The following is a 27,268-nucleotide window of genomic DNA, read 5'->3' as shown; positions in this document are numbered from 1 at the left end:
AGAGGTCAAAGAACGACGCCTAGTGAGGGACACATCCATGTTCTCTTGTTGAAGTATGTCAAGAAGTCCCTGCTTTGGGTTCGGTATGACTCGGAAAGAACTCTTTGCACTAATTTAGTCACCTACAGATTCACTCCAAAGTTAACTGTGTTACAGTCCCAGTAATGGGAAGGGGGGGGGTGGAACGCCAGGGAAAGAGAATTTTCCCACACAAAACCCTCCTTCCCACCAGGACTCCAGTATAAACAAGTCCAGATATAAATGACTTAATTCCTTGAGCATGGAATGAGTGCAATTGCATTCCAGCGAGGAAAACAGAACTCCTATGGGTAGGGGGAAGTAAATGCCACAGCATCGAAGGGATTAGAATATCTACGGCTTGCTGCGAGTTCTTATACTGCTACTATTTTGGAACTGCAGCCCCAAAGGACTGGTCTCGTGATCAAAGCACAGGAAGACATTGATCTGAATTCCTCTCTCTGCTTTGCCACAGACGTTTGTGTAAGCCTGGGCCACAATTTGGCTTATCTGGGCATTAATAGTTCACACACACACACACACACACACACACACACACACACACACTTCGCTAAGACTGATGAATGGAATCTGGCTGTTGCCATGTTACACTAGTTCTAACATGTGTTAAAGGTAAAGGGTAAAGGGACCCCTGACCATTAGGTCCAGTCGTGGCTGACTCTGGGGTTGCGGCGCTCATCTCGCTTTGTTGGCCGAGGGAGCCGGCGTACAGCTTCTGGGTCATGTGGCCAGCATGACTAAGCCGCTTCTGGCGAACCAGAACAGTGCACGGAAACACCGTTTACCTTCCTGCCGGAGCGGTACCTATTTATCTACTTGCACTTTGACGTGCTTTCGAACTGCTAGGTGGGCAGGAGCAGGGACCGAGAAACGGGAGCTCACCCCTTCGCAGGGATTCGAACCGCCGACCTTCTGATCGGCAAGTCCTAGGCTCTGTGGTTTAACCCACCACGCCACCCGCGTCCCCTAACATGTGTTAGCCAGCACTAAAACCATTGCAAAGCCATGGATCGGCTCATGATTTGAGCCGCTGAGATCCAAAAGAAAGACAAGCCAGCAAGTAGACAGATCCAGTTCCCACTCATCCCATCACTGTGTGACATAATACAATAATGAACTGGGCCCACAAGGGCTTGTGAGGCACTGACCCAAGGAAGCGAAAAGAGATTATCCTGAAATAGAATGTTATTCTGCTCTGGAGGCAATAAGTACCAGTGGACACTCTTGGTTGCTCTCGGTCTAAAGGCACCTTGAACTGGCAAGAGGTGAAAAAAAGAACAGGAAAATAGCAAGAAGTTGTATTACAGTCGCTACTCTGCCCCAGAAGTAAAATCAGAAGTGGCCTTTTTGGAGGTTTGCAGTAAGAATATTACAAGGATCTTCCTTTGTGAGAGCACACAAAGTGTTCTTCCAAAATCAGCACAGCATATACATGCATGCTCAGTAAAAACTCTGGAACAGAGTACCTTAGCAACCAATCATTTCAGAGTTTCTAGAAATTCTGCCTCCCCTATTCATTAATACCAGTTCTTTCTTACCAGACGCTCTCATCTCAAAAAAGTTCACACATTCTAAAATATGGCAGAATGCCCTGGATCATGCTCAAACAATTTCTGCAATGAAAGCCCATTAAAACCTCTGATAGAAAAGGCCATTCACTGTAGCACACACAGTGGTGTGGTGCAGCTGAGCGATTGTTGACCCTGAACTCAATGCTCTCATCAGGCTATGCTTATTACTTCAATTGTGAAGAACGCAATGGACGTTTCTCCCCACCCTTCCACCACTGCATGCTTTACAACTGTCACTACTATCCAGATAGGTTGAAGCAAAACATGCGCCCAAAGTGGTGTCCATGCACATTCTCATATTTTGTGTCTGGATTTTCACTTTTTGAAATATGGTGATCCTACATAAATCAGGGGTGGACCTTGGTTACATTGCGCCCTGTGCAAAGGCCAAAATTTGACATCCCCCACACAACCCTTGCGCCACCTTCGCAAAACTGGGTAAGGGAGGCTACTGGTCTTTGAGGAGGAGGTGTGAGACTCTGGGAAGATCCTAGAGCCCTCCATTCTCATTCACCAAGCTGAAGGTGGTTGGAGGATGGATGGCGGCTAACAGATTGAGGTTGACTCCTGACAAGACAGAAGTACTGTTTTGGGGGGACAGGGGACGGGCGGGTGTGGAGGACTCCCTGGTCCTAAATGGGGTAACTGTGCCCCTGAAGGACCAGGTGCGCAGCCTGGGAATCATTTTGGACTCACAGCTCCCCATAGAGGCACAGGTCAGTTCTGTGTCCAGGGCAGCTGTCTACCAGCTCCACCTGGTACGCAGGCTGAGACCCGACCTGCCTGCAGACTGTCTCGCCAGAGTGGTGCATGCTCTGGTTATCTCCCGCTTGGACTACAGCAATGCGCTCTGTGTGGGGCTACTTTTGAAGGTGACCCGGAAACTACTACTAATCCAGAATGCGGCAGCTAGACTGGTGACTGGGAGCGGCCGCCAAGACTATATAACACCGGTCCTGAAAGACCCAAATTGGCTCCCAGTACGTTTCCGAGCACAATTCAAAGTGTTGGTGCTGACCTTTAAAACCCTAAAAGGCCTCGGCCCAGTATACCTGAAGGAGCGTCTCCACCCCCATCGTTCTGCCCAGACACTGAGGTCCAGCTTCGAGGGCCTTCTGGCAGTTCCCTCACTGTGGGAAGCAAAGTTACAGGGAACCAGGCAGAGGGCCTTCTCGGTAGTGGCGCCCACTCTGTGGAATGCCCTCCCATCAGATGTCAAGGAAATAAACAACTATCTGACTTTTAGAAGACACCTGAAGTTTGTAATGTTCAATGTTTTATTCTGTTTTTAATCTGTTGGGAGCCGCCTAGAGCGGTTGGGGAAACCCAGCCGGATGGGTGGGGTATAAATAATAAATTACTATTATTATAAATTATTATATTATTATTGGGGAAGGAGGCAGGAGGACTCTATGACCGTGTCAGAGCCCTCACACCTCCTTCCCAAAGTCTAGCACTTACTAGGCTTTGGGAAGGAGGCAGGAAGGCGCCCTATTGGAGGAACCGGACATGCTGCCCTAAATCCACCTCTGCTTAAATCCCAGCACCATTAAGGGAGCTGGGCATGTTTAGCCTGGAGAAGAGGAGGTTGAGGGGTGATATGATAGCCATGTTCAAATATATAAAAGGATGTCACATAGAGGAGGGAGAAAGGTTGTTTTCTGCTGCTCCAGAGAAGCGGACACGGAGCAATGGATCCAAACTACAAGAAAGAAGATTCCACCTAAACATTAGGAAGAACTTCCTGACAGTAAGAGCTGTTCGACAGTGGAATTTGCTGCCAAGGAGTGTGGTGGAGTCTCCTTATTTGGAGGTCTTTAAGCAGAGGCTTGACAACCATATGTCAGGAGTGATCTGATGGTGTTTCCTGCTTGGCCGGGGGTTGGACTTGATGGCCCTTGTGGTCTCTTCCAACTCTATGATTCTATGATTCTATGACTACAGAAATAAAGCAGAACTTGCTTCTGCCGTCCTGGTGTTAAAACCAGGAAATAAGAACCATTTACGATAATAAAACAGTAAAATAAAAGTAATAAAATGAAGATCTACAACCATGTATGTGCCTGGCAGGCCACCACCAATTATAAAATGATTTCAAGGCATATTGGAAGAAAGCATATTGGGGAGACCAGCGGGAGCCCAGCTTGCTGGTGCTGGGCCAGGTACAGACCTGAGGCATGTTTGTCGCTGTCTCCACCTCCTGCTGCTCTCTATGTAGTCATTAGGGGACCCCTGGGCTGCAGACCCCTAGATTTTGGCTTAGCTGCACCACAGACTATTCATTATCATGACTATCATTATCCTAAGATAAGATAGCTCCAAACCTCATGAAGAAAGCAAGATTGCTGAAGCTCAACAAGACACTAACCAGATTCCCCTGGGAACAGATTGGCAAGCCCATTTTAACCAATCTTTGAAACCAGGGTGCAAGAGAGGAAATTTGATTAGCGGTGACCCAAATGTCATGCTGCCACAGCATGCTTTAAAATGACATTTGCATAGCCCTTTGGTTATTGCCCACAAAGCAGCAGCACTTTTATTGCATCCAATAAATAAGCTTTTTGATGTGTGTGCTGGCTTTTATGTATGTGCCAGAACCTGGGCATAAGCTTGCAAAGAATTGGAAACACTAATATTAAACCAAAGAGATGGGGAAAGAATATAAGCCCATATAAACTTTGCTGATAAGGCCACAGTTGGCTTCAGTCTAAATTAATCAAGTCCCACATTCACCAACACCTCAGGCAGAACAAGTCCCAAAATGTTCCAACGCCACATGAAATAATCGAAGGGGAGTCCAACATTCAGTAGGCTCCTGGTCAAGAGCCAATTTTGTTCGATTTTCTAAGCACGTCCTTCCGGTCTGTAATTCGGGGCCGCAACTGGACACCCAAGTCCTGCAAAGTGGCCCTGAGAAAACCATACGGACAAAAACGTAACTAATTTCAGAACCCGGTTCTATAAGTACTTAGGAGCATTTTCTTCCTTTGCTCAAAGAGCACATAGTCTTTATAAAGTCTTCCCTGTCCCGCAACGTCCCTTCCAGTGTTCTTTAATAGACATGTGTGCCCTGGTACCTATGTTTAGAGGCTAAAGGACCTGCTCAGCAGAGCTTGTAAGCCTTGCTAGGGAGGAAAAAGAAAGAGTATTTTTAAAAATGCTATTGCTTCCCCACCCTGGAATATTTGTAACCTGGTTATGTAATTAACCCTCCAAAAAAGACACCGAAATGACAAACCTTCCATTTTGACTTCTTGCTTTGAACTATAACGGATTTAACCATAGCTTCTAACCCACACCTAGCTATCACCTCAGGGGCAAATTATACATTATATGCAAATGTGGGTAACAAAGCCCTGACTAGAAAAAAATTATAAACAGTCTCAGGACGCTGCAATTTGGAGCAGAGAGGCGGCTGAAGGAGTGGGTACTGTTTCCCCTTCTTACAAGGCTCCAGGATCTGGGAAGGATAAAGCTAGAGGCATTTTGAAGGGGGAAGTCTCTTCATGAGTCCAGTGTTCAAAATTCCCCAGGCGCCAGGCACATTTTGCTATTGGTGCAGGTCCAGCTGTGCATATGTGGAGATTTCAGGGCAGCCAGGTTGGCAACCACAGAGGTTTAAAAACCTCTGACTTAGTCCATAGTTAATGCCATTTCCATCATGTGTGCTTCTCCTTCTTGCACACTGGGACAAGTGAATTGTGGTAAGAGAGAGAGAGCCACAGTCAAGCAATGTAATTAAGATCATAGAAACGAAAAACTGTAGCGCTGGAAGGGGTTCCCAAGAGTCATCTAGTTTAACCAACTGGTGAACAGACGTTCCACTGGGGTGACTATAACCCAGGTTTAAGGGGTCATTTGGTGCCTAGCTTATATATATGAGTTTCTAAAACTGCGCCTCCACCCCCATCGTGCAGCCCAGACACTGAGGTCCAGCTCCGAGGGCCTTCTGGCAGTTCCCTCACTGCAAGACGTGAAGTTACAGGGAACCAGGCAGAGGGCCTTCTCAGTAGTGGCGCCCGCCCTGTGGAACACCTTCCCATCTGACTTTTAGAAGACATCTGAAGGCAGCCCTGTTTAGGGAAATTTTTAATGTTTGATGTTTGATTGTGTTTTTAATATTCTGTTGGGAGCCACCCACAGTGGCTGGGGAAACCCAGTCAGATGGGGGGGCTATAAATATATTATTATTATTATTATTATTATTATTATTATTATTATTATTAAATACAGATACAGACAGACATTCAATATGGTCGAAAGCTTTTCCGGCATCCATAAAAAGAAATGCTCCTGGTTCTTTTTATTTGTTTTTATTACACTGTGTCACTCTTCTGTCTTTTACAAAGTCTGGTTGTTCTCTTTCAATTATTCTATTTAAACGGTTAGCTAGTACTTTGGTCCATAACTTTACATTGTAATTGAACAATGACAAAGAACTATACAATGAAGTTTTAGGATGTTTTCTTTAAGAACAACTACTATTTTGGCATTCTCCCAGGTTCTTGGCATGTTTTTAGACATTTTTATTGAATTAATCATAGAGGTTAGTGTGTCAAAGCTGCTCCCTTATAAAATAAAATTATGGTACAAGTCCATCCATTCCTGCAATTCCTTTTAGAGCAGCTTTTACTTCCTCCATTTCAACTGGTGCATTCAATTTCCTTACATCCTCTTCTTTTAGTTTAGACAATTTTAAAGAGTTTAAGAATTTATTAATCTCAGTCAATAAAGGACTCTCCATTTTATATTATGTTCTATTAAATTTCATAACAATCTATTTGGGTGTTAGAGCCCATTCTTGTCCGGTGGGGTGGTGGTTTATAGGGCTATTCATTTATCTCCTCCTTCTTCAACATATGGGGCAGAAATTTATCAGCTTTGTTCAGTTTCTCAAATATCTTTTTATTTGTTCGGGGGTTTATTGTTTTTGTTTTTAATCTCAATGGTCTTGCCACATATTTGCCTTTTTTCCGTTCTTGTTTTCAAGCCAGGAGTAATTGCTTACAGATTTCTGAAGCACAAGTTTCTAAATTTTCTCTCTCAAGTTCTCTTATTTGTTGTTCTAATAAATATATTCCTTGTTTCCTTTTCTTTCTTATATAAGCTGTCTTCTTTATCAGCTCTCCCTATATTACTACTTTACTGGTATCCCATATTGGAATCATAGAATTGTAGAGCTGCTACAACGACGCGGGTGGTGCTGTGGGTTAAACCATAGTGCCTAGGACTTGCCGATCAGAAGGTCGGCGGTTCAAATCCCCGCGACAGGGTAAGCTCCTGTTGCTCAGTCCCTGCTCCTGCCAACCTAGCATTTCGAAAGCACGTCAGAGTACAAGTAGATAAATATGTACCACTCCGGCGGGAAGGTAAACGGTGTTTCCGTGCGCTGCTCTGGTTCGCCAGAAGTGGCTTAGTCATGCTGGCCACATGACCCGTAAGCTGTACGCCGGCTCCCTCGGCCAATAAAGCGAGATGAGTGCCGCAACCCCCGAGACGGCCACAACTGGACCTAATGGTCGGGGGTCCCTTTACCTTTACCTTTAAGGGACTACAAGGCTCATCTCGTCCACCCCCCCTGCAATGCAGGAATCTTTTGCCTAACGTGGGGCTCAAACCCATGACCCTCAGATTAAGAGCATCATGTTCTACCCACTGAGCTATCCCACATTTTGGTTTTGCTTATTGCTTTCCTGTTGGCTTTTATGTGTTTGCAAAATCGCATGGCATTTCTTCTCCAAATGAAAAGCAGTACAGTGGTACCTTGGGCTAAGTACTTAATTTGTTCCGGAGGTCCGTACTTAACCTGAAACTGTTCTTAACCTGAAGCACCAATTTATCTAATGGGGTCTCCTGCTGCCACTGTGCCGCTGCTGCACAATTTCTGCTCTCATCCTGAAGCAAAGCTCTTAACCCAAGGTACTATTTCTGGGTTGGCGGAGTCTGTAACCTGAAGCGTATGTAACCTGAAGCGTATGTAACCCGAGGTACCACTGTATAGAAATCCTTTTAAGAATAACTGCTTCCATTTACAACAGCCACAAGCACAGAAGTTAAGTCAGATACTGAAATTAAACTGTAATATATCAAAAGGCCTTTTAATAAGTCTGGTAGCACTAAGAGTTGAGGACAATCAAGAGTATTTGCATCACTAAGGCAGTCCAATCAACCAACTAGTTGATTCGTAGCATCTGATGCCCTCCAGATGCTATTGGACTCTATGGGAGGAATTCATTATTGCACTAAGTGGGAGATGTGGGCAATGAATGAAGTCCACTTACATAGCAGGACTTTTTCCTTTCTTTTTGCCCTGTGCCTCCCTAAGCATGTTCTGGGGTTTTCCGAAGCCTACAGAGCAGATTTGTTCTGTGCTCAAGGGGAGAAGGGTGGTGGGAACCCTGTTGTGGACCTTATTCTGCGCATGCAGGAACTTTGCTGAATCTCGCCCTATATTCCATGTTCCCCAGCCAGGATGTCCAATTGTCAGGAATGATGCAAGCTGCAGTGCAAGATCTGGGGAACCACCGATTCCCTCCCCTGATCTAAGACACTATAGCTTACAGATCTGTTAATAGGCTGAAAATCAGACGCAGCCATAGCACATTTCATTGCACCTTCTAAAAGAGAGCTGCTTTACACACCTATTCATCTCTCCCCTAGTTAGTTGAAGGCAGCATGCTAGTTCTTGGATCCAAGTCAAAGGCAGTAAATGGTGAGGCAGCGACTGAGAGGGTGGGGTGGAAGAGAAGAGATGGCGCTCTTCCCTGCTCTTAAAGAACTCGCTGCACTGGATCAATAAAGCTGAAAGAAAATTTACTTGGCCGTTGAAGACTGACAAGGAGAGGCAGGAGGGGAGTGCCTGCCCCTCTTTTATTCCAGGAAATCATAAATACAAAAATGCATTAACTCAAGTCCTCGGGCCAAAAAGGGAGAGAATGTAATTCTGCATTGCATCATTATTGATTCTATCGGGAGGATTAGATACTTTCATTAACACAGGAATCATGGCCAATTGAACGGCCAAGCTGTTTCAAGGGCAGAATACAGAATCTAAACTGGCAAAGGTAGACAGGTATATGTGATTTATGCAACCCAGCACTTATGGGATAGACAGCCTACCTTTCGAGTAAAGAAAATTAAGAACAATTTTGCCTGTGACTCATTCTATAGTTACCTCTCAAGGTGGTTTACCTTGAGACTCACAGCCACTCTCCATTTCTACCTTGGTGCCAGTAACAGCTATTCTCTTCCCTCTACGCTTCCTGCCCCCAACACATGCTGAATTCGTGGTGCAGACAGAACTGCTAGACCACTTCTTGATCTTCCCCAAGTTTTTTTGTTTAAAAAATGCATCATGAAGACTCTAAATGAGAGGTGCTGGTTCAAAGATCTCAAATCTGAGGTTCAGGTATCTCACGGGCTGTCACATGGAAGATGGAGCAAGATGTTTTCTCCTGTTCTGGAAGGTAGGACTTGAACCAATGACCAAGAAAGGAAAGTCCGACTAAACATCAGGAAAAACTTTCTGACAGTAAGAGCTGTTTGAGAGTGGAACAGTCTCCCAAGGAGGTTATGGACTCTCCTTACTTGGAGGTTTCTGGGCAAGTTGGATGGCCATCTGTCATGGATGCTTTAGCCGAGTTCCCTGCTTTGCAGATGATTCAATTAGATGGCCCTCAAACTCTACAATTCTATAGGAGATATTCTACTGCTGGGATGGCTCAGTCAGTAGAACATGAGGTTCTTAACCTCAGGGTCGTGGGTCGGAACCCCATGTTGGGCAAGAAGGGGGGTTGGACTACATGACCCTTGCGGTACTTTCCAACTCTACTCTCTCTCTCTGTGTGTGTGTGTGTGTGTGTGTGTGAAGGTTTGGTGGGAAGGGTGTGCGTGAGACGTGAGGTATGGAGCAAATGAAATGCAGAAAAGCATGGTCATCATTTCTCATTACCCAGTAATGTTGGTAGGTCACCTATCGCATAAAATGTGTGGAAAATTCTTTGTCTCGGTTCGACCCGCAATTATGATAGCCTTGAAATTCCTGGTGTATTTCAGCCGTCTCCCTTTGAAGTTCCTTCGCTTTAAAAGAGTACATTTTCAGCATCTCACATGACAACCCCTTCCCCCTAAATTGCATTTTAAAGCCCTGGAGAGCCTGAAAAGCAGCCTGATTGTGGGTGAGGGAGAGGGGAAGAAGAGTGGCTAGCATATACCTTTGAATATACACTTGATTTCTCTGTAGCTTTTCTCACTGCCTTATATTCACTAAAGAACCGTGCCCCGTATCCACAGCCCCACATGCACAAAGCACTTTAGAAAAGGGAAACCTTGCACCTTGAGGAAGGCAAGAGTTTGTGTCTGTACTTGAATGCTCTCTCACTAGAACAGAACCACCACGGATCCCTCTGCGCATTTAGCTATGTATCAGGTTCAAAATTCTTGCAAATCCAACAGCAGTCTTTGCCTTCCTTGATCCGTCACGCCAAGCAAAGTTTCAGATTTCAGGATGTGAGGCTTCAGGGCTGAGGTTTGCTTTACAATTAAGCAGAGCACATTTAACAAGCGGTACAACATGCTCCAGAGGGCGGGGAAACAGGTTCAGTAAGGAGGGAAAGCAGCGAGGGCAGCAAAATTTACATAGCGATAGAACGATTGGGAGCACAAACGACATTCTTAGCATTACTTGGAAAATAAAAAAAAGCAACAGAGCAGCAAGAACATGACCTGGTGCCTCAGTGAAAAAGCTACCTTCTTTACACTAACAATCAAAGGCCTATCTAAGAAGCAAGTGTTTGCTTCAATCTCATTGGTCCTACCAATTGTTTTAAGTGAAAATAATCAGATATGTTGGCTGCCCCCATCATTTCTCTTTTTTGGCCAAGATATGATGACTAGGATTTTCATACTTGCTTGAAAGTCTTTTTTAATCTGACACCAGACCAAACAGCTCTGTTTTAAGTTAATAGGCATTACCACCCGGAAGGCAAATGTTTCTAAGTAAATTGCACCAAAGCAAACACTGCAACTAATTTCGCCGTGGTAGCAGGTCATCATTTCCCCCCTCGTACGTTTGACAACCACCTGGCTATCCAGAAAGAACAGAGTCAAAAAGAAAGAGTAGAAACTAACAAGCAAAACCAGGCATCTCACCTCCATACCTGAAAGTTGTTCAAGGCAGTAGGTTTAACAGTCAAATCCACCTTAAGGGCCATTTGGGAGGATGGGCGGGGATATAAATAATAATAAATTTCACATGCTGCAAGTGTCAATCAGTCTGGAGCTTCAGCCAATCCCAGTCCTCTGAGATGCATTTGCTACATTCAAATGAAGCATCTTTAGCTATGCAACTTGAGAGGTAAAGGGACCCCTGACCATTAGGTCCAGTCGCGGACGACTCTGGGGTTGCGGCGCTCATCTTGCTTTATTGGCCACCATGACTAAGCCACTTCTGGTGAACCAGAGCAGCACATGGAAACGCCGTTTACCTTCCCACCAGAGCAGTTCCTATTTATCTACTTGCACTTCATGCTTTCGAACTGCTAGGTTGGCAGGAGCAGGGACCAAGCAACGGGAGCTCACCCCGTCGCGGGGATTCGAACCGCCAACCTAAAATGTGTGAAGTGGAACCAAAATGTTGTGAGGTGACACTAAAACTAAGTTCTACATCTGAACGTCGAGGGTGGCAATAGATAACCAAAGTCTATAGCTTTTGTGAACTTTTAAAGAAAAAAATTGATCCCATTTTATCTCTGACAGACAAATGCAGGGCTATATTACTTAATGAACAGACATACACACACTTTGCTTTTCTTAAACTTCGCAAGCCTGATCTCAAAACAAAATAAAAAAAATCCTTCTAGTAGCACCTTGGAGACCAACTAAGTTTGTTACTGGTGTGAGCTTTCGTGTATCTGAATGCACACGAAAGCTCATACCAATAACAAACTTAGCTGGTCTCTAAGGTGATACTGGAAGGAATTTTTTAATTTTGTTTCGACTACGGCAGACCAACACGGCTGCCTACCTGTGTCTAAAACCCTGATCTGGCTAGCTTTCAGCACAGATACTGAGAATCCCAAGACAAAAGCAGAAAAGTAACAGAGGTCTGGACCATTACACAGTGCTTGCTAGGTTTTTAAAAAATAAATCTAAGTGAAGCAGGCTCTCACATGCCCTTGATATGAAGAGACAATCCCCATGAGGCTTTCTGTAGCCTGGAGCATGTGAAATCCTGCTTTCCTTTTTCTTTTCTTTAAACAACCTTGTTTATAAGCAGGTCCCTGCCAGCCCTTAAGAACGATACTGTAACAGCAAAATGAAAATTAGCTAATAGTCCTAAATAAATCTCTTTTAAGCAATAAAGCAGAGGGTGAGAGAGAAAGGAGAAGAGGCATGGTAGAACTGGCAGGTAAACAAGTGTAATTCTGCATCCAGGGCGGCTGTCCACCAGTTTCATCTGGTACACCAGCTGAGACCCTACCTGCCTGCGCACTGTCTTGCTAGATTGGTACATGCCCTGGTTATCTCCCACTTGGACTACTGCAATGCAGTCTACATGAAGCTACCTTAGAAGGTGACCAGAAACGACAACTAAACCAGAATGCAGCAGCTAGACTGGTGACTGGGAACGGCCACCAGGACCATATAACACTGGTCCTGAAAGATATACTGTACATGGGCTCTCAGTTTGTTTCAGAGCACAATTCAAAGTGTTGGTGCTGACCTTGAAAGCCCTAAATACCCTTTATACCTGAGGGAGAGTCTCCACTCCCATCTTTCAGCCTGGACCCTGAGATCCAGCACCGAGGGCCTTCTGGCAGTTCCCTCACTGCAAAATGTGAAGCTACAGGGAACCAAGCAGAGGGCCTTCTCAGTAGTGGCACCCTCCAATCAGATGTCAAGCAGATGAGCAATTACATATCCTTTAGAACAGTGGCGTAGCGTGGGGGGTGCAGGGGGGCCGGCCGCACCGGGCGCAACATCTGGGGGTTAGGGGGCGCAAATCCACGGGTTAGGGGGCGCAAATTACTTGCCTTGCCCCGGGTGCTGACAACCCATGCTACGCCACTGCTTTAGAAGACCTCTGAAGACAGCCCTGTATAGGGAAGCCTTTTAATGCTTAATGTTTTGTTATGTTTTTACATATGTTGGAAGCCACCCAGAGTGTCTGCAGCAACCCAGTCAGATGGGTGGGGTACAAATAATAAATTAATATTATTATAGTTTCATTTCGAACTCTGGTTAGCAATGCTTTCACATTTATTCTGAAATGGAAGCTGAGTGAGACAAGGGGAGTTCACTGGGGTGGCATGGGGAGCATACATCCTTGTGGCCTTGCACCCAACCTCTAAACCTTTATAGCTATACACCTGGCACAGATCACCATTCTAAACTAGCCTGCGCCTCTCACTTTGGCAAAGCCTGTTGGCTGAGTCTATGCAAGCGGCTGAGCAGTCGAAAAGCCTAAAGCAATTCTGAGTCACAGAATACTCTCCTTATCAAAAGGGAAGAATGCCCTTTGAAGACAGACCAACACTGCGATCCTTTCTCTTTTTTGAGGTCCTAAACAGTAGCAGTTTATACACACAAAAAGCTTTTGGGGAAAAATCTGCTCAGAGGAGGGAAATCTCATGTGCATAAATCAAGAGTCTTGTCAACAGAGGAGTCCACCAAGCAAACTCCAGAATGAGTTCAAAAGGAAAGGAAAAGCAAGGTGTATTATTATGCAATTCACTTTCAGGAATCAAGGCCACCTGTTGACCCCTAGGCAAGTTTCCCAGTTACAAAATACATGCATTTACTTTTAAAAGTGGCCTTGACCAAACTTTTTGTTACCTTTCCACCCCCAAGATAACCCTGCCTTGAAAGTTGCCTCTCCTCCTCCAACTCTACCACCCTGAGCCACTCCAGGGTTTCCTGCTGTCAAACAACTCCACCCCTTCTCCTCTGTTGCTCCATATGCTTTAAACTCCCTCCCAGCACCACTTCTTCCCCCCCCCCACCTGCTTAATAAAGTCTTAATGCAATGATGGTTTTATGTTGTTATGAAACATTCCAGAAGACCCAACAACAAAATTCAGTTCCCAGCATTTATTTATTTTTAATAAAACAGGCAAGTGAATATTGCAATTCATCACCTTAAAATGACATAGCTTCAGGATTACCATGTTATCAGCTGAATGGGTTTATTTGTCCACTGTTATGCATACAACATTTCAAAATATTTATCATTTTTAAAAAAATACCGTAAGCATTTTAAATCCATGTAGAACACATGGTGGATAGCTGACATCTAAAACCTAAGATCTGGAAATGTTCCTAAAACATATATGACTGGGCCTGTGTGGAAAAACACCATTGTTTCATGTTCACCGAGTGGGTATTTGCAGCCTTATGTATTTGATTGGTCAGCTCAGAGTGTCAACTATCAGGCAAGTGGCTAATTTTGGGTGACAAATTGTGCAACAGATTTCCTGACTAGTAAGGCAGAGCTCATGGGAGTCGAAACATGTTTGGTGTTTAGTTATTGTTTGTCACATTGGTTTGATGCATAGGTATCAATGAGAACGATACCATTGCATTCCATTAATGTTATTCACATCTTCATTGCATACCCTGATTTTCTATGTGTTTATTTGTCTGTTTTGGTCGCAACCAATTCTGTGTCTAAATACAATTTTGAATCCCTGTACCTAAATGCATGGAACGATCCCATATTTCTATCTATCTATCATCTATCTATTTATCTATAATTCAGTTTATATACCACAATTTATCCGAAGATCCCAGGGTAGTGTACAGCATTAAAAGCATAATTTACATAGCATCATAATAAAAGACAATAAAAAATCACAGAAAAAAATCATAATAACAGTAAAGGTAAAGGGACCCCTGACAGTTAAGTCCAGTCGCAAACAACTCTGGGGTTGCGGCGTTCATCTCGCTTTACTGGCTGAGGGAGCCGGCATTTGTCCGCAGACAGTTTTTCCAGGTCATGTGGCCAGCATGACTAAGCCGCTTCTGGCGAAACCAGAGCAGCGCACGGAAATGTCGTTTACCTTCCCACCTTTATCTACTTGCACTTTGACGTGCTTTTGAACTGCTAGGTTGGCAGGAGCTGGGAGCTCCCACATTTTAAAGGCCATAGATTGTTTAATGGCCAAAGGCATGAGTAAACAGGAATGTTTTTGCCTGGTGCTTAAAGACATACAATGATGGCACCAGGCAAGCCTCTCTGGAGAGAGCATTCCACAAACGGGGAGTCACCACAGAAAAGGTCCATTCTTGTGTTGTCACCCTCCAAACCTCTTGGAGAGGGGGGGGGACACAAAGAAGGGTCTCAGATGATCTGGGTCAGGTTGTATGGAGGCAGTCCTTAAGGCAGCCTTTCTCAACCTGTGGGTCCCCAGATGTTGTTGAACTACAACTCCCATCACCCCTAGCTAGCAAGGCAAGAGCTCAGGGGTGATGGGAGTTGTAGTCCAACAACATCAGGGGACCCACAGGTTGAAAATGACTGCCTTAAGGTATTGAGATCCTGGGTGAGGCTTTCTTTACAAGCTCCATTATAGAGTAAGGTTACAACATACTTACATATATCTCACTGTGATCAAAACGCTGTTTGAGATTATCGATAAAGGATTCCTCCGTGAGCGGCTCGAGAAGCACCATATCCCCAACTCCGATCATGTTGTCCAAAAGAGATGTCTTCACCTCCATCTTTGCCATTTTCTCCTTACTGCAGGCAGAAACCAAAAGCAAGGAGATTAAACTTTAACATAAAACACAAGTACAAAGTACCTCAAATGACGTTCAAGCACATAGCAACACAGGAGGGGGGGGAAGGGGTATTTTGGAAAAATTGCTCACAGCAGGCAGCGTAATCAAAAGAAACTGAGCAGAAGCACTCGAGAGCATTGCCTTCAAGGTCAGAAAACAACTGTTTCCACTGTTTGCTTTTGCTATATCGCAACTATGAAAAAACCATTCAAGGAAGGTAGAAGGCGCCGAGAACTCAGGTCTCCTTGCAGTGCGGTTCTGTAACTTTTCTAGCCCTAAATGGCTTCGGCCCTGTATACTGGAAGGAGCATCTACACCCCAGTAGTTCACCCCAGACACTGAGGTCCAGCTCCGAGGGCCTTCTAGCAGTTCCCTCCCTGCGAGAAGTGAGGCTGCAGGGAACCAGGCAGAGGGCCTTCTCGGTAGTAGCGCCCGCCCTGTTGAACACCCTCCCATCTGATGTCAAAGAAATAAACAACTATCTGACATTTAGAAGACATCTGAAGGCAGTGTTGTGCAGTGGTACCTCTGGTTAAGAACTTAATTCGTTCCAGAGGTCTGTTCTTAAGCGGAAACCATTCTTATCCTGAGGCGCGCTTTCGCTAATGGGGCCTCCCACGTGCCTCCGATGCACGATTTCCGTTCGCATCCTGGGGCAAAGTTCTGAAACCAGGAGCAGCTACTTCCGGGGTAGTGGAGCTCGTAACTTGAAGCATTCGTAACCAGACGCGTTCGTAACCAGAGGTACCACTGTATAGGGAAGGTTTTTAATGTTTTATAATGTTTTTAATATATGCTAGAAGCTGCTCAGAGTGGCTGAGGCAGCCCAGTCAGATGGGTGGGATACAAATAATTAAACTATTATTAGCCATGACAAAATCATAACCATCCTAAAGAATCAAGTTGCAAATTTACAGCTAAAACAAGCAGACTTACTGCCTTGTAAGAATTATTGTGGCTACATCTCAAAAGCAACCAGGGTATCACAGCACTGGGGTGACCAACCATTAAGAAGCAGGGCCTCTGTACCTTAATTAAAACATGTACATGGTAGAATTATGGTCATGGCAGCTTATCTTGCCAGAGAGGTACCTCCATGAGAATTATTCCATCTGCAAAGCTAACTGAAGGTACAGGAAAATTGAATGCACACTGTAAGGTCGCAGCCTTGTGTTTATCTCCACACTATCTACATAGAAAGAGTCCCTTTAATTCACATGTTTCCAAAAAGCTGTAATTAGACACATCCATGGCTTCCAAACAAAAGGAAACAGTTTGGCTTTAGTGAACATGTACTGAAGGGGTTAATGGGCAGCCCGGCTATTTAATCGACTGCAGGTGGTTAATAAGCCTGGTATTAGCACTGAACTGGGAGGGTCCGGCATGGAACAAAACTCATCAGAAAAGACTAGAAGGATCCCAAAGGATCCCACTGCCTTACGTAGGCTTGATTGAAAGCCTTGCTGCGTTCTTTGTAAAAAGGAAATAAAGGCATTTGGTCTGGAAGAAGAAAACCAAGCAAAAGGAAAACGTAACTGCATAGAACAGGGGTCAGCAAACTAAGGCCTGGGGGCCAGATGCGGCCCTCCAGGCTCGTAAATCCAGCCTGCCGCCAGCTCAGTAAGTCCCTGCGCACTGCGTACGCCTCACTGCACGGGGACTGACTTCCGCAACGCTGGCATGGCTTCTGGGCGGGCAGCGACGCTGACGCAGCTTCAGAATGGCTGCAGGAAGTTCCTGCAGCCAATCCGAAGCCTCGCTGCCTGCCGCTGAGGTAAACACAGCATGGCCATGGATGGAGAGTGTTATGGACTGAAGTTCTCACCCTGGGCCAGCAGGGGGATACTGTAGATAGTTATGCAAATAAGGGATCGAAAGTGACGTTCAGTGATTGGATAGTTTTAGAAAATTGTTACAGTTACATTGTACTGGAGCTCTATATAAGCAGGCTGACTGAACCCTTCAGCTCAGTTCTGTTCTGACCTGTGAATAAACAAGAGCTGTTTGAAGAATCGCTGTGTCGTCTGATATGTTCACCCACAACTTAACAGATAGGGCGGTGGGCGGGCAGGCGGCAGGTCTGGGCCGCGCTATGGCCACCGTGACGGGCGCATTGCAGGGCTTCAGCTGGAGCTTGGCGTGCCTGGCGCCCGGCTCAGCACTGCTTATAACCCGTGTATAAGGTGCCCCTCAATTTATCACAAAAAAATTCAGGAAAAAAGGTCATCTTATACATGGAAAAATACAGTACATCCCCATTCTTTGCGCAAGAGATTCTAAAACCTCACACCCATTCTGCATCAACTGCCTCTAGACTTCATGCAGATCACCTTCAGAACCCGAAGTGTCAAACTTTTCCATGTCAGAATCACCCAAACAACAACTTCTGACTTTAAGTTTATAATTGAAATTTGTTTGCATTGGATCTGCACTTCTCAGAGCATGCTTTCCTGAGCAATACAAATCCTAATAAGGTCATTTGTGGCTAAATTTTTTCAGTCTGAAGCAGAGTCTCGGTTTTTTACCACTCTAAATTACAAGCTACCTACCATACTAAAATGCATCACCGCTGTGGAATTTCAAGTGTGGACAAAGCCAAACCAATAAGCCTCCTATTCCAACAAGACGAAACCAAGAAACAGTTCTGATCTAAAGTGACATTTAAAGTGTTCCAAACCGAAACAGCAGCACAGCTTACGCAGCCGCATTAGTTCTGGGTCAAACTGCCAAATCGAAAAGATCTACCTACAGCAAGATTAAGCAAGGAGAACACAAGAGCACCCCTGCTGGATCAAAAACTCTTGGATCAGCTAACCAGGTTGTTAAGTTGTGGGTGAACATATCAGACGACACAGCGATTCTTCAAACAGCTCTTGTTTATTCACAGGCCAGAACAGAACTGAACTGAAGGGTTCAGTCAGCCTGCTTATATAGAGCTCCTGAACAACGTAACTGTAACAATTTTCTAAAACTATCCAATCACTGAACTTCACTTTCGATCCCTTATTTGCATAACTATCTACAGTATCCCCCTGCTGGCCCAGGGTGAGAACTTCAGTACATAACACAGGTGACTTGGAGGAAGCCCAAAAGCACCTAGTAGCATCCTCCTCTGATCTTGGAACTAGTATACAGCAACCATGGTTAGCTTTATCCTTGACAAGCCTGTCTAAATCTATCTAAATAAATTAGGTAGGTTGCTTTGAGGTCTTGCCCATAAACACTGTGCAAAGTCAATTGTAGCGAAAAGCTCTGTATTCAAGTCCGCATGACACCCACACACCCAACATTTATAGGACAAACACTGTTTAAAAGGGGTGTGTGTGTGAAAAAAGGTTTGTTTCTCTAGCATGGATGATCTAATGATATCTTTTATTAATACTTGCAAGCGTATACTGTACTCCAAAATCAAAACTACATTAGATTTTAGTGACAAAAACTAGTCATTCCCACCAAGTGGAAATGATGATGATGCTCAACCTATACACTCTTAATCAACGATGTAAGAGAAATTATTAGTAGGTTAGTTACTGTCACCAATATCCTCCTAAAGTTAACATAGATCAGTGGCTAAAATGAACAGGCATACTAATAAAACACTCATCATTAAGCAATACCCAGTGTTCAACAATCTTAAACATGTACACAATAAGTTTTCTGCAGCTGCTTTGTCAGCACCCTTTCAAATTGTTTAATAAGATCATAAATATATTCCACATTGAACTCCAAAAACAATATGAGAAGTCTCCATTTTTAACAAATAAATTAAGAATGCACAAGGAAACAGTTCAGTGTGCTATTCAAATTAAGCATCCATTCAGGAAAAGGATAATAACATCAGGAACTAAGGAGCTCAGCAGATTCTATTTTTAAAGACCGTCACCACTCCAAAATATCCTCAGAAGCAAAAACTGGGCAGGATCATTAACATAAATACCTTTTTTCCCATTTCCTTATTATATTTAGAAACTGTGATGGCAATCACATGCATATTTACCTGGGAGTAAGCCCCACTGAACACAGTGAGGCATGTTTTCGAGTAAACGTAAGGTTGAATGAATAGCCTCTGGCACAGTGTCCTAATTTATGGTGTCACAGTGACACAGGCACTAAAAATGTATTCAGCCATTTAGGGTATTAAAAATACATTCTTTCAAGATATATAGATTGACTGAGACTGAGGAGAAAGAAAGCTGTAAATCTTTCAATTCAAGTCAAAGAACACGGGGGAGGGGTGGAGAATTGGCCCCATTTTAGGCCATATGCTATAATATCATAAATCTCTGCCAAATGAAATTAACTAAAGGACATTCTCAAGGATTTTCAAATCAGCATTAGACAAACTCCATTTCCAGCAAGCAAAGTGCTGCATATCAACAACGCCTTTAGGTATCAGACGTTACCGATAAAATATTATGCTCCCCATTATTATTCCTACATTATTTTACTTGGGCTGTATGGGGTGTTAGGTGAGGGGGGGTACCTCTGGTAGGAGACACGTCGTGCTCCTTCTGTGATAGTTTGTCCAGCTTTGGTTCCCACCCTGGCCTCAGCTCTCACCTGTGGCTCCTAGAAGCTGTCAGCATGAGACAGCAGCCACACCCTGAGAAACGGCTTTGGCTGGCCAGCTAAACCAGGTGAGTGCAGCTGATGGGTCTCAAACCCTCTGTGAGTTAGGGACTTCCCCTGCATGCAAAGACAGACTCTGGCAGATTGAGCGGATGTGACCAATAGTGGGTTCAATGGTCAAGAAGGCAGTCTCTGCACATACTGTAGAGGGAAGTGAGGGGCAGATGGGGCCCATCAACCTGGGAAGACAATCCATCTAGGACAGAGGTCAGCAATCTCTTTCAGCAGGGGGCCAGCCCACTGTCCCTCAGACCATGTGGTGGGCCGGACTATATTTTTTGGGGTGAGAAATGAGCAAATTCCTATGCCCCACAAATAGCCCAGAGATGCATTTTAAATAAAAGGACACATTCTACAGTGGTACCTCGGGTTAAGAACTTAATTCGTTCTGGAGGTCTGTTCTTAACCTGAAACTGTTCTTAACCTGAAGCACCACTTTAGCTAATGGGGCCTCCTGCTGCTGCCGCTGCACAATTTCTGTTCTCATCCTGAAGCAAAGTTCTTAACCCAAGGTAATATTTCTGGGTTAGCGGAGTCTATAACCTGAAGTGTATGTAACAGATGGATGCCAACAGCAATTTGCCTTAAAGACCTAGATCAGATTCCCATTTGAGTCTTCTTTAATAAGAGAAGTGGAAATGTTTGGTTTTCAACAGGTCAGCGATGGAACAGAATTTCCCCCTCAATTCCTCAAAATTTCCCCTCAGCTGACAACTTCCTCTGCATTTCTGTCGCCTAAAGTGTCTGGGGAAGGTGGGAGAACCTGTTCACCAGCTAATGCCATAATACAGAGACTGGGCAAATGGTCCACTAATATGCATCTTAAAAGAGCTTGAAACAAGATTCTAGCATTACTGAGAGAAGCTGGTGCTACGTAATGAGAACGGTGGTTCAAAATCAGATTACACTTCAACATTGCAGACTTCTCAGAATATACTGAGCAAGTTCCTTTTTTTGCTTCTACCCTTACTCCGTGACATTAAACTTTCCTCTCCATTATGAAATTCAAATTCCATACATACTATGATGTATCACCAGCCCACATTTGTTTAAATTATTTATTTGCATATGTGGTATCACTAGCCTCTGGTCTAAAAGGTAAAGGTACCCCTGACCATTAAGTCCAGTCGCGGATGACTCTGGGGTTGCGGTGCTCCTCTCACTCTATAGGACAAGGGAGCCAGCATTTGTCCGCATACAGCTTCTGGTTCATGTGGCCAACATGACTAAGCCGCTTCTGGCGAACCAGAGCAGCGCACGGAAATGCTGTTTACCTTCCCGCCAGAGTGGTACCTATTTATCTACTTGCACTTTGACGTACTTTCGAACAGCTAGGTTGGCAGGAGCAGGGACCAAGCAATGGGAGCTCACCCCGTTGCGGGGATTCAAACCGCGAACCTTCTCATTGTCAAGCCCTAGGCTCTGTGGTTTAGACCACAGCGCCACCCGCGTCCTGCCTCTGGTCTAGCAAGGTCTAAAAACTAGAGCTTTAATAAAGGCATGTTATTCACAAGCTCTAGTTATCTCCCACTTGGACTACTGCAATGCGCTCTACATGGGGCTACCTTTGAAGGTGACCCAGGAGCTGAAACTAATCCAGAATGCGGCAGCTATACTGGTGACTGGGAGTGGCCGCCGGGACCACATAGTACCAGTCCTGAGAGATCTGCATTGGCTCCCAGTATGTTTCCGAGCACAATTTAAAGTGTTGGTGCTGACCTTTAAAGCCCTAAACGGCCTCGGTCCTGTATAGCTGAAGGAGTGTCTCCACCCCCATTGTTCAGCCCGGACACTGAGATCCAGCGCCGAGGGCCTTCTGGCGGTTCCCTCATTGCGAGAAGTGAAGTTACAGGGAACCAGACAGAGGGCCTTCTTGGTAGTGGCGCCTGCCCTGTGGAACGCCCTTCCTTCAGATGTGAAGGAAATAAGCAGCTATCCTATCTTTAAAAGACATCTGAAGGCAGCCCTGTTTAGGGACTTTTTTATATTTAATGCTGTATTGTTTTAACACTTGATTGGAAGCCACCCAGAGTGGCTGGGGAAACTCAGCCAGATGGGTGGGGTATAAATAATAAATTATTATTTCTATTATTATTATTATTGGCCTAAAATTAAGTTTATCGGGGGAATGCTATTTGCCGTGGAATACGATTTTTTTAACAAATTTCTGTTATCTTCAGGGTGATCTTAAGAGGATCTCCAGTAATTTGCTCCTTGACAGAATGTATTTTTAGGCCTCTGCCAGGTAGCGCAAAGTTTCCAAATTCAGCAGACCAACTTGAGTCAACCAGTCATGCAAGCAGTGCAAGCTATGGCCAAGAGGGAAGGGAAGTTATGGAATCTTTAATGATAGATAAACAAAAGATGCCAACCAAAATTTTCAGCAGATTTTTTTTTTTACTAGGACAACAAGCCAAACAAGTGCCTCAAGTTATCTCATAAGCGTACATCCCAGCCTTCAATGTAAAATGTTTCCAGGGTTGCTTGCAAGATAACAGCTCCACAATAATGTACCACCATAGAAAGCTAGAACTCGTCTTTCTAACATGTTTGAAATGCTTCCAAGCCGATGGCGCTGTCACACCCCCAAGCTCCTGAGCAAACAAATCAGCCTGTGCTGGAATAGGCAGTAATTCACACTTGTTGCAATAAATCTATAATAAGTAAATGTGAAATTGGAAAGCACTGTTCCCCTACATCACGTTTGTCTGGGCCAAAGACAAAATATTTTTGCTCTATGCGTCTTGTTTGCATGGGTTTTGTTTTGTTTCGCTTTTGCTGATGTCAAAGAAGCACTGAGCTATCAAAAATAGATCTGCTGCATTCAGTATCGCAAACCACAAGTGCCGGAAGAACGAGCAAGCCTCCAAACCAGGTTTTTATATGTTTCTTCTGGATTTGTACCTTGTGAAATCGCTTTCAGAAAGGCCACTTTTAGATATCCATCATGTTTATTTTTATACGATTCCACAATTAACTTGTTTCCAAAGCAGTTCTAAACGAATAAAAGGCAACAATAGAAGAACAAAAACGACATAACAGTTATGCTTAGCTACTCTGCTCAGGTGGCAAGCAAGCTCAATTTAATCTGCAATCCTAAAACCAACTATTTAGGAAGTAAGTCCCATTGAACATATTGGGACTGGCTTCTGCGGGCACTTTCAGACAAACCGTTTATTGAGAATTCATCCTCAATATGCAGAAAGGATGGCTCAGTCAGCAGAGCATGAGGTTCTTAACCTGAATGTTGTGGGTCTGAGCCCCATGTTGGGCAAGATTTTTGCCTTGCAAGGGGTTGAACTACTCGATGGCCCTTGGGGTACTTTCCAACTTTACTGTGTGAGTGTAGGATTCTATGATCTATGATCCTGATTTGTTTACAGAGAGGTAAGACAATGTTGGCTATTTAACTGGCTTTATTCTGGTTTGTTTGCAGGGCAGTTAGACAGGACTGCATCGAAGGAAATGTCACCTCACATTTTCCAGAGCATTTCCACATCCCCTATCACTCAGAAGTCTGATCTAGTGTTTGCCATCAGCAAAACAGCCGTGAAGAACCATGCATACTCCAGGCATGTAAGCTGAACCCTGCTGCTTCCTCTGGGTTGGCTAAAGGTAAAGGTACCTGTCAGAGCTGCCCGAGGTCCCAGCTGACAAAGGACCAACGCCGGTTCGTTGTTATATACAAAAGTCTTTATTGAAGTTCAGTTTAGCTTTCACAGCCGCAGCACGCAGCTCTACGTCTGAAACTCTAGACCGCTGAAGCTCCGTCTGAATCTCCTCCCCCCAGACACCAGTTTAAGACTCTGGCCTTGCTCCACCTCTTCCTTTGCTCTTTCCTCCTCTGGCTCCGCCTGTCTGCTGGGGTCTTGCCCTTCCTAGACTCTTCTGACGCTGAGTCCCCTGAGTCTTCCCCCTGCCTCCGGCGGGCCTTAGGACCTGGTTCCCAATCCGGGTTTTCTGCTGTCCCACACGCCTGTACATTCGAACTTGGCGCGCGCGCCCAGCTGGCAACCTTCCTCCTGACCGTTACACTGCTCCTGTCACTGCTTCCCCCTTCGGGGGGGCTAGCTGGACCTGACCTCCCCTCCGTTCCCCCACTCTCCGATAGAGGCGTGGTCAGCCCTGACTCATCTTCTCTCCCTGCTGGAGGAGACGCTGGCCCTGACACATGGGACTCTTCCCCCCCACTACGCTCTGGTGGGGAAGCTGGTCCTGATCTCCCGCTGCTGCTTTGGGAGTCCCCGCTGGCCCCTTGTTTCTGGTGCGTCCCCACTGGGACCCCCCTTGCCCTGACCATCGGCGCCTCCTTCTGGGAATCTTCCGATTCGCTGGAGAAGCTCATGGAATCTCTCGGGTCACTGTCATACTCCCCTACGCTGCCCTCAGATTCTTCCCCTTCGCTCTCCATTTCCTCCCTCCCCTGTGCCTCTGTTCCTGAGCCCCTGACAGTACCCCTGCCGGTACGGGCCAGTCTTGACAGACTCTAGGGTTGTGCGCTCATCTCACTCTAGAGGCCGGGAGCCAGCGCTGTCCGAAGACACTTCCTGGTCACGTGGCCAGCGTGACGAAGCTGCTCTGGCGAGCCAGCGCAGCACACGGAAACGCCGTTTACCTTCCCGCTAGTAAGCGGTCCCTATTTATCTCCTTGCACCCGGGGGTGCTTTCGAACTGCTAGGTTGGCTCCTAGCTGTTAAGTTTCTTGTTGTTTTTTAGGTTTTTTTTTTTAAAAAAAATCTTGCACTCTACTTACCGTATTTTTCGCACTATAGGACGCACTTTTTCCCCTCCAAAAATGAAGGGGAAATGTGTGTGCGTCCTATGGTGCGAATGCAGGCTTTCGCTGAAGCCTGGAGAGCGAGGGGGGTCGGTGCGCACCGACCCCTCTCGCTCTCCAGGCTTCAGGAGAGCCCCACCGCCAGCCCCACAAGCTGGGGGACAGCGGGAGAGGCGCAGCGCGCCATTCCCGCTGTCCCCCGACTTGGTTAGAAGGCTGGCGGGGGGAGAAGCCTGCTCCTCCCCGTCGCCAGCCCCGCAAACTCGGGGGACAGCGGGAGAGGCGCAGCGCGCCTTTGCCGCTGTCCCCCGACTTGGCTAGAAGGCTGGCGGGGGGAGAAGCCTGCTCCTCACCGCCGCCAGCCCCGCAAACTCGGGGGACAGCGGCAGGGGCACAGCGCGCCTTTGCCGCTGTCCCCCGACTTGGCTAGAAGGCTGGCGGGGGGAGAAGCCTGCTCCTCCCCGTCGCCAGCCCCGCAAACTCAGGAGACAGCGGCAGGGGCGCAGCGCGCCTTTGCCGCTGTCCCCCGACTTGGCTAGAAGGCTGGCGGGGGGAGAAGCCTGCTCCTCCCCGTCGCCAGCCCCGCAAACTCGGGAGACAGCGGGAGAGGCGCAGCGCGCCTTTGCCGCTGTCCCCCGACTTGGCTAGAAGGCTGGCGGGGGGAGAAGCCTGCTCCTCCCCGTCGCCAGCCCCGCAAAGTCGGGGGACAGCGGGAGAGGCGCAGCGCGCCTTTGCCGCTGTCCCCCGACTTGGCTAGAAGGCTGGCGGGGGGAGAAGCCTGCTCCTCACCGCCGCCAGCCCCGCAAACTCGGGGGACAGCGGCAGGGGCACAGCGCGCCTTTGCCGCTGTCCCCCGACTTGGCTAGAAGGCTGGCGGGGGGAGAAGCCTGCTCCTCCCCGTCGCCAGCCCCGCAAACTCGGGGGACAGCGGCAGGGGCGCAGCGCGCCTTTGCCGCTGTCCCCCGACTTGGCTAGAAGGCTGGCGGGGGGAGAAGCCTGCTCCTCCCCGTCGCCAGCCCCGCAAACTCGGTGGACAGCGGGAGAGGCGCAGCGCGCCTTTGCCGCTGTCCCCCGACTTGGCTAGAAGGCTGGCAGGGGGAGAAGCCTGCTCCTCACCGTCGCCAGCCCCGCAAACTCGGGAGACAGCGGGAGAGGCGCAGCGCGCCTTTGCCGCTGTCCCCCGACTTGGCTAGAAGGCTGGCGGGGGGAGAAGCCTGCTCCTCCCCGTCGCCAGCCCCGCAAACTCGGGGGACAGCGGCAGGGGCGCAGCGCGCCTTTGCCGCTGTCCCCCGACTTGGCTAGAAGGCTGGCGGGGGGAGAAGCCTGCTCCTCCCCGTCGCCAGCCCCGCAAACTCGGGAGACAGCGGCAGGGGCGCAGCGCGCCTTTGCCGCTGTCCCCCGACTTGGCTAGAAGGCTGGCGGGGGGAGAAGCCTGCTCCTCCCCGTCGCCAGCCCCGCAAACTCGGGGGACAGTGGCAGGGGCGCAGCGCGCCTTTGCCGCTGTCCCCCGACTTGGCTAGAAGGCTGGCAGGGGGAGAAGCCTGCTCCTCACCGTCGCCAGCCCCGCAAACTCGGGAGACAGCGGGAATCCCCCCGCCTCCCAGGAAAGCCAGGAGAAGCCGTGCAGCCCTTTTAAAAGGCGCGCGGCTTCTGCCGGTTTTGCGGGAGGTGGGGGAATCCCCCCGCCTCCCAGGAAAGCCAGGAAAGCCCTGTGCAGCCCCTCCGCCAAGGAGAGGCTGCACGGGGCTAAAGGGGAAGCCAAAACAGCGAGCGGGATCCATCCCGCTCGCTGCCTTGGCTTCCTCCATAGCTGCGCGCAACCCCTCTGCCAAGTAGAGGCTGCACGGGGCTATGGATTCTTTAGCCCCACGCAGCCTCTCCCGGGAGGGAGAGGCTGCACGGGGCTAGGGGAAGCCAAAACAGCGAGCGGGATCCATCCCGCTTGCTGCCTTGGCTTGATCCATAGCTGCACGCAACCCCTCCGGCAGGGAGAGGTTGTGTGCAGCCTGTACGCTGCTCTTTGGGGCTGCGGGGGGGGGGAAAGTTTTTTTTCTTGAATTCCCCCCCTAAAAACTGGGTGCGCCCTATGGTCCGGTGCGCCCTATGGTGCGAAAAATACGGTACCTCTCTCCCACCACCTTCCTTATTCATTATTGTACAAATAAATTATATTGTAGTGGAATGCTAGAGGGTGGCTGGTTGTGTAAGTCACTACAGTTTATCTTCAATGAGCTGGACTGCTCCAGAAACAAGGGCAAAGTTTGGACAAATGGGAAATTGGTGATAGTAGGCTGTCCTTGCCTTCCAGTTTGCTAAAAGCTTCTCAAGATGATAGCCTGCAGGCTGTGGGTGTCCCTGAAACCTACTAGAGTAGAGGCTTATAAGCAGGGTAGTGGCAGAACGGTCGGGGGTAGCATTTTACCGCCTCCCTGGTGGATGCACTCATAAGGCTCTATGACATGAGCATAATACA

The 27,268-nt window shown here is 47.0% G+C and overlaps 1 protein-coding gene across 10 annotated transcripts in view; it reads right to left on the bottom strand.

Annotated features, from left to right (window-relative positions):
- Positions 1-27,268, bottom strand: part of MYO1B (myosin IB) — a 142,050-nt gene that overhangs the window by 89,417 nt on the left and 25,365 nt on the right. For all 10 annotated transcript variants that reach the window (XR_014517631.1, XR_014517632.1, XM_083467662.1 and 7 more), the window contains one exon: positions 15,204-15,348. Coding sequence is in view for 8 of the 10 variants with exons in the window: in XM_083467662.1 (XP_083323788.1) it covers positions 15,204-15,338 (135 nt within the window). In the remaining 2 variants the exon portion in view is untranslated. The remainder of the gene's footprint in view (positions 1-15,203; positions 15,349-27,268) is intronic.

Source organism: Podarcis liolepis (genome assembly GCF_965112155.1).
Source record: "Podarcis liolepis genome assembly, chromosome: 1".
Taxonomy (NCBI): Eukaryota; Metazoa; Chordata; class Lepidosauria; order Squamata; family Lacertidae; genus Podarcis; species Podarcis liolepis.
The sequence above is the reverse complement of the archived record's forward strand: the minus strand, read 5'-3'. Positions and strand labels throughout refer to the sequence as shown.